At 34.6% G+C, this 12,297-nt stretch overlaps 1 protein-coding gene across 2 annotated transcripts in view; it reads right to left on the bottom strand.

Annotated features, from left to right (window-relative positions):
- Nucleotides 1–12,297, bottom strand: part of LOC130053141 (collectin-12-like) — a 36,615-nt gene that overhangs the window by 7,498 nt on the left and 16,820 nt on the right. For both annotated transcript variants that reach the window (XM_056159802.1, XM_056159801.1), the window contains exon 4: nucleotides 9,178–9,265. In XM_056159802.1, coding sequence (XP_056015777.1) covers nucleotides 9,178–9,265 — 88 coding nt within the window. The remainder of the gene's footprint in view (nucleotides 1–9,177; nucleotides 9,266–12,297) is intronic.

Raw genomic sequence — 12,297 nt, 5'->3', positions numbered from 1 at the left:
TTTTTAGTGTTTACCTTCATTATACCAAGACATTGGACTTAAATGTAATAAAGGAAAAAAAGAAATCAAATGTATGAACGAACCAGGAATCAAACCTGGGACCCCTGCAATACTAGTCAGGTGGTCTAACCACTGAGCTACCTAAGCCGATATTCATGGTCCACATAGCTCTAACTACTACAAATATTTACTTTACATTATATATAGAATATCAAATTCAAAAGTTACTTCATTGAAGTGCTAAGCAGCTCCACTCCCTTCATTTTTCAATATTCTAGTTTGTGATGGCTATTGAAAAAAGAACCTGTTAATAGAAATAGAAGATGCGATAATATTATATGATGATGTCAGATGAATATTTACATTTTTCCACAATACGGCTAAGAAGTAAGTCATTTATTAATCCATTTTTTTCGCTTGTATTTGCACTATATAGAATTCAGAGGCGGATCTAGAACATTTTCACAGGGTTTTAAATGTACCTTTTTCGTCCCCAGAGGAGATAATGGCAAGTGATATTTTAATTTACATTTTTGTTAAAAATATTCAACAAAAGTGGGGAGCTACACCTTTCCAGATCAGCCACTGTACATGCAAGATAATAGTAATACAGAACTGTAGTGGAAATGGACAGGACATGTATGAGTAAACTCGGATTAATCAATCATACAATATACTTATACCAATCCACTACGTTATACCAACCCTGCGTTAACACGTCCTCCGAAAATAACTAACGTTCGACATATAGCCAATACTATACATGTATTAGACTGTCAAAAGTCTTTGTTACAGTGAGTAACTCTCCTTTCTAATAGTAATAGTAAGTGCTTGTTTATAAACAAATTTCAGCTACCTACCTGGTCTCCCGAAGTCGATCGATGGGGGTCTCCACCTCAGTAGATAAAAGCCCCTTTCTATTTCTTCTTTCCACATTTTAATAAACAGCGCAATTCGCGCAAAGCACGTTTTAAATTAATTGGATTCCAATGCACCAAATATGGTGAGGTAAACAACGTAGTTGCTAACTCGTTCAAATATTAATTCGATGAATCCAACAAAAGTTCAAACCCATGTGAGATTCAATGAGGAGTGTAGTGGGGAAAAGATTGGGATTATCCAAATTTATATCATTTAGACATTTTATAAGATCTTACCGAACTTTCACAGGAATATGCAGACGTATTGAATTAAATTGATTAATGAAGTAATAAACCGAATTACCAAAGGAATGAATGTGATTGCCGAACCGAAATGCATCATGGGATGTAAACAAGATAATCCGCCAAAATGGGAGAACAAAGACAAAGGGAGAAAAGTAAGTACAAAAGCGTGCTATTCCATGGTGCTACTTTTTATTCTTTGATATGAAGCTTCGGATCATTTGGGTCATATTGCTTCACAATCTAACTGATTGTAGTTGTAGGCCTGTAGATTAAGGGAAATACTGACCCCAGGATCATGAGCATGAGGCCCAGGCTATGCTGAATTTGTATATGGCCTACTTGCATTGAACGATTGGTGCTAGATGTAAACGGTGTACACACTCAGTGCCTAGAGAGTCTGAGACGTGTAGTGGGCTCAATGTTTCTTCTGTGACTTGTGACTGAGTGCCAACTTGCATCAACCTAATGTGTGGTTATTTCATCAAGGGCGGATCCAAATTTTCAAAGTTGCAGGCAGTGAGGCTCCTTGAGAGGTGAGTCACACTTTAAAAAAAACGCGGCAAAGGTGATGACATAGTACATATATATTAACAACACCAATTTATTACTTAAACTTTAGAATAGCCACTTATCATTGCTTATGGTATCTTATCATCAGCTGAACATGGACATGACAGTGAACTTGACCGGTGATATGTATCATATATGTATAGTAATGTTACATGACCACCTGAGATACATATAGGTAGTAATTTTATTTATTATGGTTTGGTCATAGTTTGAAAGAAGTGCACGACTGTTGTGTATGTAGCCACACTCATATGAAATAAGTACATGACGGTTGTGCAAATGACTGAAGCAAAATTGGTAAATGACAGCCAAGCGAGTAGCCAATTACATCATGTGTCCAACAGTTGGGAGTATATCTCACAGATCATCATCTTTACAATAGCTACAGTGTGGTTGAGTGAAAAGAATTGATGATTTACATTTTACAGTCATATGAAGTTGTATGTTTACTTTTATCATAATGTCCTTCTCTGTAAAATGGAAATTATCAAGTAAACAGGTGGTGTTTTATTGCAGTGCCAGAGATCATACATGCATTATGGCCCTCCAGTCCTGAGACTCGCAAACTAGTGTGTAAGAGAAAGCATCTGATCCAACAAGAAGATCGTGTGGACACTGGCAGAATTGTCATTTTGAAATGGGTGAGAACTAAGTATCATATTTCAGATGCACACTGTATTCTCTGCAATACACACATTTTACGGTCCAGTCCTCAAATGTTAATTCTAATTTGTGTATGTTTATTATGTTGATAATGCTCCATAAATAATTTATGGTTCATAGTATATATGTCATGGGGTTAAAATACAGTTGTCCGAGGTCTGGGATCTAAAGTTTATGGGGTGGACTAGTTAATTTTCACCCTCCGTTTGCCTCCAATAGTCCGTCAGACCAGCAGTATCAAACAGAAGAAAAATATTTTAAAAGTATAACAATAAAAACATTTTGGAAGGAAGCGTGTACTTTTAATGATTGAAAACAAATTGAATGTGTTTTATGAAAGTGAATTTAACGAAATTCTCGGACTAGTTATAGATTAAAAGTTGATTTTTTTTTTACTTAATTTTTTTTCTTGAACAGTTATCTGCCCTTTAGAAAATAAGAAGTGGAAAAACCCCAGATTTTCTAAATATTTCCATGGTAAACTTATTAATTTGAAATCATATTTTGATAAAAGAGTAAGTTTGTGCAACTTTTTACCAAAATATCTGGATTAAAGTCGAATCGTATTATAAATTATTTGAATGAAATATGTTTTTCCCACATACTTCAATGTAAACTTTAAGGCGTGATTTATCGATTAGTAATCAAAATTTTGAAAAATCTTGTGGTAGAATATTTTGATTTTACCGACCCTTCAAAATGATACAAAGATAAGAAAAATCCCACCATTCATTTATTAGATACAAAATGGATCAGTTATGGATGGTCTACCTTAAAGTTATGGACTAGTGAATTTCTCAGATCAGTGAATGTTTTATGAAAATTCAAATATCTGGTCATTGTATACTATAATGTTGGACAACTTGTTTATTAGAAGATTGATATTATGAAAGATAATTGTAATGTGGTGTCTTATTTCACAAAATTAAAGATTTATGTTAAAAAATGTATATCATTGATCATTAATGTATGTTATATATTTTTCAGCAACCAATGCCCTCAAAAGATGCATATCCGAACTCACATTGGAGATACCTGATAGCAGCTTTGGATAAGAGTTGCCTTGGAGATGATTATTGACGAAATACCTAGTTTTTGAAGAAAAAACCCCCAATGCATTATAGGAAATACGGAACTTAAATTAAGTCACATTAGCACTATATCGTGCCTTTTTGTTAGACACTAGACATATTTAAGAACACTTGTTTTTTTCTGCAGTGAAGCACTAATGTATCTTCATGTGAAGTTCATCGCGAATGATCAACCGACATATTCTGATATACTCGACATTTAACAATTGTTTCTGTTGAGTCTGTGAAATTATATTTACAAAAACATTAATCTCATAAAATAAATTCACGATCCAGTGATCGAACCACTAGACCGTTACAATGATATGTATTTTTGCTATGCAAACATTATGTGATATTATGTTTATGGATTCCTGTATTGTTGGCATTGTTGGAAACACAGTTGGCAGTCTAGAAAAAAATATGTTTATGCATAAATGTTTCAGGCAAGGACAACGTATATCCATTTACTTAACGTAAGGCACTGTTTTTGACTTTATCACGGCATCATGTACATGATACCGCTTTGTGAAGTCAACACACACTTTTTTAAGTGTGAAGCTTGACACATAGAGCACATGGTATTGACACAGCCACTTCATTACCAAATACACAATACCGCTTTGTGAAGTCAGCACACACTTTTTCAAGTGTGAAGCTTGACACATAGAGCACGTGGTATTGACACAGCCACTTCATCACCAAATACACAATACCGCTTTGTGAAGTCAGCACACACTTTTTCAAGTGTGAAGCTTGACACATAGAGCACGTGGTATTGACACAGCCACTTCTTCACCAAATACACAATACCGCTTTGTGAAGTCAGCACACATTTGTTCAAGTGTGAAGCTTGACGCATAAACACAATAAATTTATCCAATATACATGTTGATACATATTCATAATTTTTTTTTTCCATTTTTAACATAATGTGTCCACCTTCATGATTTTGTTCATTATTGGCACACTTTTTCATGCAGTGCTTTTTTGTTATTTTATCTTCCAAAACTGCATTGTACAAATATTAATTCTATTTTTTTAAACATATTTTACCTGGTATTTGTATAATCCATATTCAAATTTAGTATTAAAGTTAAAAAAAAAATCTGCGAATTTTTGTAATTGTTACAAAAGCATGAATTAATCTTTGTTATGTTGTTTCACCATTTTGAATTCTGTTATTTTATTGAATATATATGTACTAAGTAAATATACAATGTTCAAATAATTGACATGAAATTGGTGTAGAGTAAATGTATACTATGTTCAAATAATAGACATGAAATGGGTGTGTGAATTATGTGTTCAATTTAGAAATATTAACTGAATTGAAGATGCGCAAGTAAATTATAGGGGGGGGGGGTAAAAGTTTTGCATACAAATATATGGGGAAAATCTTTAAAAATCTTCTTCTCAAAAACTACTGGTCCAGGAAAGTGGAAATTTACATGAAAGCTTCCTGACATAGTGCAGATTGAAGCTTGTCTAAATCATGGCTTCCGGGGATAAGTTAGGGCCGCAATAGGGCATCAAAGTTTTGAATAGAAATATATAGAGAAATCTTTTAAAATCTTCTTCTTAAGAACCATTGAGACAAATAAGTTAACATTTACATGAAAGCTTCCTGACATGGTGTAGATTCAAGTTTATGAAAATCATGGCCTCCAGGGGTAGGTTGGGGCCACGATAGGGACTAAGGTTTTACATAAATGGAAGTCTTCAGATATGGCCAAGGTGACTCAGATAAGTGATGTGGCCCATTGACCTCTTGGATTTTACTGTGGAATTTGAAACTCATACATTAGTATCAATATGACGAAATTGAAAAGTGGATAAATAGATATGAAAATGCTGATCTACCAAATGAAGGCATATGTGTACACACACAGATATGTGTGTGTGAAACTGCGCATAGCCCTACCCTAAACATATCGTATAAGGGACATTTCCTACGGATGGAAATTTGCGATTCCACCCAGAAAAGGTAGCAGAATTTATTCTGCGGTTTTATAACATTTCTATCTCTTTAGAGAGAGAGAGAGTGCGATAATTTTTGTGGATTGTCTCTATCCGCAAAAATGGACAACTGCAGAAAATGCCCATTATATGGTTTATTATGATAGAACTTAAGTACATAAATAATTGTATTTTAGTACTAGAAAAGGTCGTCTTTCCGTAAAGTTTATAAACAAACATGACCTTTACAAATTTACGTCTAGTAAAGGTAATATACAGATGACCTTTAAAGATTTACTTTCTGTAAAGCCAAGGTAAAGATTAACTTTACATATTTACTTAAAGTAAATTTAATACAAAAGATGAACTTGCTTTTGAATCACCTTTAATAAAATTTACAACTGCAGTAAAGTTTTGTAAAGCCGTTTTTTCAAGCAGTGAAACCTAAGTCGTTAAAACAGGTAGTGACAGTTCCATCGTCAAACGCTCGGCATCAGATGTGAATGTCACGAGTCCTCGGAGATGACCTTAAAAACGGATGTCCCGTGTCGCAGTAGATGTGGCACGCTAAAGAACCCTCACTGGTCGTAAGCGCAGAGTAAAGGCCTAAATTTGAAGCCCTTCATCGGTCTTGATGACGTCTCGATATGAGTGAAAAACTCTCGAGAGGGACGTGAAGCAAGATACAATCAATCAATCTACAGTGACATAACATGTTTGATAGTGTAATTAACTTAGTACTTCTCGTCAGATGGTGCATAGTCATTTTAAACAACTTAGGTATTATCCATTTGCCATCCATAGCTGATACACATATGTCCTGAGAGTACGATTTGGGAAACTTTTTTGCCATTGAAAATAAGATGGGTTGTCTGATACGACTTGAGAGAGACATGCAAAGAGATATTATATACACATGTACATGTATTCAGAGATGATGGAGAGGTGGCCTTGGTAAGTTATTGCATAAAAATTTTGTGGCAGTCAGAAATCTGCCGTTTGATTATTATAGCAGATTCTTTGACTTGTAAGAGCTAACTCAAATCCAGTAGCAACACATGCAGATTATATAGTTCGCCTTTGGAGTTTTCCGAAATTCAATTTTGCTACCAAATTTTCTTTGTGTTTTCGATTTAGGTTTCAAGTTTTGTAATCACGGTTATATGAATCGGGATAAATGACAAGTATCTCTCTCTGAGCATTGTCATACTCTCAACCACATAATTCTACACGATATTTATCTCCATATATTCGGATAAAGTCAAATGCCTTTCCATGATGCTCAAGAATTATATCAATTTTAGGTTCTGACTGGTTTAGATCATCGGACGCAGTGTACATTTTTCTACAGGTTGGATAAAACATCCCCCTTTAGCAACCAAATCAATATACTGAACTTTACTTATAAAAAAAGCCATTGTCCCGTCAGAATCCAGGTTAGAATAGGTTCTCAGTACCCCTTTGCTTATCGTAATAGGCGACCAAATGGGACAGTCCTTTGGATGAGATCGCAAAACCCGAGGTCTCGTTTCACAGCAGGTGTGGTATGATAAAGATCCCTCCCTGCTCAATGGCCGTAAGTGCCGAGCATTGGCCTAAATTTTGCAGCCCTTCATCGGCAGTGGTGACGCTTCCATATGAGTGGAAATTCTCGAGCGGTCCGTTAAACAATATACAATCAACCAACTAATTTATTGTGTCACTTTTATTCTATACAGAGTTTTTTAAATGGCTTCTACTGTTTTTGTCACACTCTTTACCAGTTTGTGTTTTTCCCTTGTACTTGAGTTCCTTTGTTACAGAACAGCCATTTAGGGGCGGGGAAAAGTGTCGATAGTTAACACAGGTTGAGTGAATGTCTCTTAGTCTTACAGTTTACTTGACTCGGCGCAACTTTGTCAATGCTCAGTTTTACTTCTAGTAACACATATATTTGTAAATTATTATAACACCAGCGATAGAAACCATGCAAGTCACCATTTAAAGCTAGTAAACACTCTATTCCTTTATTATTCTTGGGACTTTGTCTTATGTGACATCTTTATAAGTAAGTTGAAAATTGAAAAGGTGTTCAATATTACGTATGACAATATATTTATCTATTTTACAATTGCAGATTAATATAATTCATTAATCTAAATTATTCATAAATTAGTTTATTGTTTGTAATATGTCATATTCTCAATAGTCGAGCCATTATTTATCAGGGTTTCCCCCATTTTTGCATTGTACACGCAAAAGTAATCCATGTGCTTTTTTATTGATTATATACATTTACGGGCTTCCATACATGAGATATATCGTGTGAAACTTGGAAATGTGGACAACGATTTTTATGTTGAAAGTTATATTTACTAACTCAAGATTGCATATATACCATATAAAGATAGGGTCTATGGATTATAGTATTTAGGAATGAACCGTTTTTCAAACTGTTTATTTAGTATTAAATTTATATGTTAATAGGTATATTTTATTTTGGGAATGTAGTATACACTGTATAATTTCGTAAGACATGAATTTTGTAGACATTTAAAAATATGTACCACTTTCCATAATACACTGTTTTCTATTTTTATACGTATTTCTCACAAATGTCCTCTATGGGTAGTCCCTATCCCGTTGTTTGTGTTTACAATGTGTCGTCTTTATTTCGGTATGGAACACCGTAGCAGTCATGTTGAATTGCCAAAAAAATTATACATTCAAATAGCCATATCTTGAAAACGCCCCAACATAAATTTATCAAACAACCTTCATTTACCTTTATTTTATACACACTTTCAAAAAATCATAGTGTAGAAAAATCCCTAGAGGGGGAGGTAATGTGTTACTGGCCTATGGTCTAGTTCCACCCACGCATGTTGACAATTTGTTTTGCGCCTTACTGTGAGAGTTCTCAAAATCTGGGGTCCCTTGGGTGTACGTGAAGCAATATGAAAAATAAAATGAGATTCAAGTACATATTCAACCCCCCAAGTCTAACTCGTAAATACTCTAGTCCTGCAAAGTGTATCACTAAGAGCAGTCTTTAAGGAACTTTAAGGAATTCAAACAAGATGTTAGTAGAGGTTTCATGTCAGTTTCAACCAACGTGCACCACATAGGTTTAGGTAGATATGTTCGTATTGCTCTGTAGAGTTGTTTGCCCAACTCTCTGTTTTGTATTGCTTATAGGACTATGCGATGGGTGATGTTTCGTTATCTTTGTCTTTCACTGTGCATGTGACTGGCACTGCATGGTCATGGGATCAATTTAACGTCAAATCCTCACATTTTCTGTACATTAGAGTTTATTTACCACAACATCTCACTTCACCTTATTGTTTAGTGGAATTTGTTTCTCACTTTATCATGTATGTAAAATCTTGTATCTAATTCAGGTAAAAGTTTTATAAAAGTACAAAGGGAATGAAAATAAGAGAAAGTTCACTGAAAATCGAAAGAATACGAGCTATAAATTACAGTTCACTAACAATAGACAGAATCTGAGCAATGATTTACAGTTCTCTAAAAATAGACATAATATGAGCAATGATTTACAGTTCTCTAAAAATAGACAACACCCGAGCTATAAATAACAGTTCTCTAAAAATAGACAACACCCGAGCTATAAATAACAGTTCTCTAAAAATAGACAACACCCGAGCTATAAATAACAGTTCACTAACAATAGACAGAATCTGAGCAGTGATTTACAGTTCTCTAAAAATAGACAACACCCGAGCTATAAATAACAGTTCACTTACTTTTGAATAGAAAAGTGGAAGCAAGCCAGTCTGACTCTTCTTGGTCCCCAATCTCCACCAGGTGTGAACATCTCTCCTCACACTCCCGCTGTAATATGTTTGTTGAATATCAGTTCTATATATAAATCAAATACGAATATAAGGTGAATCCTAGAAGTAGCATGTATCCCCTGTTGGTAGGTCACACACGCCGTGAGTCCTGTATTTTGACCAGGTAAACGATGCAATATGCTGCCAAGATTACTGTGAAAAAGAACGGTCTAAAAATATGATGAGACATATGGTTCCCTAGGATAAGGTAAATTCACAATAGTGGATACAAGGTGAATATAACGAACAGTGATCAATCCCATAACTCTTATATGCAATATGAAATAGATAGTTGAACAAACACGGACCCTGGACACACTAGAGGTAGGGTCAAGTGTCTAGGAGGAGTAAGCATTTTCTGGATCAAATTTTACATCGAAATATATAGTAGAAAGTATTTTTTGGAAACTCCTCATGGATCGCTTGGCTGATTAGTCATATTGATGGACAAGCATCCCAGGGTAATGCAAGTTCCAGTTTATTGAAATCATGACCTTGGGGGGTAGGATGGAATCACTAGTAGGGGAGTGGATCTTTACATGACAATGGAAATATGTTTTCCAATCTGGAGAACAGCAAAATCATGGTTAGTCATAACAAAATACAAGAATTCTCAGTTTCTGCAAAATCAAGTACCTTTAAAGCATTACCCGAGTGGTCAAATGGAGCCTCAGTAGGAGATAAAAAATTTAATAACAAAAGCTAGGAAAAAATCTTTATAAATATTCTCAGGGTAGCTAAACCAGGTTCAATCATGAAAAGTGAAGATAATGATCAGTGATTCAATCATATCAATATATAAACATCTTCATTCAAAGCCCACAGGAGGTATGTTTGCACAATACAAATTCGACAGATGTTCACAGTTTTAATCTAGACTTAAATAACAGATTAGAAACCTCCCCAAGTTTCATTTTATCTTGCATTTCCTTGGTGTTTTTTGTAAAAATGCACACATTAATTTAAATGGCATGCATGTATACCACCTTAAAGAGATTCACACTTCATATTTGGAGAATTTAATTTCTTTAAAAGTGTATTTTTGATTTCTACATTGAAGTAGACTTAGGAAATAATTTAAAAAAAAACTGGGGTCGAAATGTTTGTTACTGAGCGACAGTGTTCTGTGTTAACACAACAAAAACACTGCAAATAATTTTTTACAGAAAATAAATACATAATCATGTTTTCTAACAATACAGATAAAAATGAATACAAGCAATCGGAATAAAAATAATGACCTTTTTGTACTTGATATGCGAAAAAAATAATCAAGGTACGCAAGAATTTGTTCTGCGTATAATCAGTTTTTAAATGCAGGCTACTGACAAAGGACTTGGTGGTGAAAGGGTTTAACAGTCTTTTTTAAACAGCATTTCACAAATTATACGGTCGTTATAATGATCTAGTTTTCCAATACAACCAATCACTGGGTCAAATACTATCTGACTTTTTTCATACCGATTGGCATACTGATTTTGATGACGGATAACTCTGTTTACCTGAACAAGATAAAGGGATCATGTCAGGTGTGACATGTCGGCAGGGAATGTTTACTCTTCCTGACCCAACCTCTGGTATATCCAGGTGTCCGTGTTTCCCCAAATCTCTAGTTTTATATCTGGTGCATCAAAATTGGTACCGTATAAGTTTTACATTATGGCCCCTGGGTCGAGGCCTCTGCTGGTGGACTGTTAGTAACCCAGACTCTCTACAGCCCAGTAGCTAAGTACTTCGTTACTAGGTTCAAAATACGGATGTATATTCGGTTGCTGTTATAAAATTTAAAATTCATTTCAAAATTAAGGTTTATCTCCCTCACGCATAACTCTTATCCTTTGACGAATTTGACTCCACTTTTTTGGCACACTGTCTTTCCCTATCATAGCTATAAAACTTCATTGTTATTTCGGATTTCAAACATTTCGGTTGAGCATCACTGAAGAGACATTATTTGTCCAAATGCGCATCTGGTGCATCAAAATTGGCACCCTATAAGTTTTACATTTTAGGAGTTATGAGATTGATCACTGCTCGTTATCTTCATCTTTCATGCAAGGTGAAGATAACGAACAATGACCAATCTCATAACTCCTATAAGCAATACAAAATAGATAGTTGGGCAAACACAGACTCTTGTACACACCAGAGGTGGGATCAGGTGCCTAGGAGGAGTAAGCATCCCCTGTTGACCGGTCACACCCGCCGTGAGCCCTATGTAAAGGAGTACGAAACTAGAATACATATTAGATGAAACAAAAACTGTAATATCATGCACTTTTTGACCAATCAACCCTCCCATCACAAAATTGAATGCCTGTCAAACCTATTCAAAATTCCAATCGACATATTTCCCCCAACTTGATAGGGTTCAGTAATAGATGCTTAGTATGTTTGTACCAGTGGGATCAGTATTGAACCACTAAAACTTAATTGTAGCATTCTACGCAGTTGTTCTCAAAAGCCAAAGAACTAACTTCTGTAAGAATGAAATATATCAAGTTCAAATTTCTCAAATCATATTAATACAATATTTTTAAAATATGTTTCACTTCAAAGTAAACTACAGTGAAGTCTGGAAAGGCGCTACATGATTCAAAATTGGCAAAATCGACTAAATTTCAAGAAATGCTTAAGATTTGTTTACCTTTGTTAGAAGTGTATTTGGCGATCATCAAGTCATTTCAAAAACTTTTTACGTTCGATTAATATTGACCATAGGAGTGAAATCAAATAAAATCAACATTAATTTATTAAAATTAACAATTCAGGCGGGAACATCACATATTTTAAACGGTAAACATGTCGACGAAAAATTTGCTAATCTTTGTTATATATGTCTCTGGTTTTACACATGAAGATTCTTGGGAAAATGTTGAAAATCTTCTCAGGAAAATCGTAAGGGGAACATACAATTTTCTCATGGACTATTGGGATGAATAGTCATACTATTATGCATGCAAAGTGTTTTTCAAAATGATGGATGTACAAAACTCGTTTATATAAATAGAAATGATATAAATCCTACTG

Source organism: Ostrea edulis, chromosome 3 (genome assembly GCF_947568905.1).
Source record: "Ostrea edulis chromosome 3, xbOstEdul1.1, whole genome shotgun sequence".
NCBI lineage: Eukaryota > Metazoa > Mollusca > Bivalvia > Ostreida > Ostreidae > Ostrea > Ostrea edulis.
Note: the sequence above shows the minus strand (reverse complement) of the source record. Positions and strands in the feature narration are given on the sequence as shown.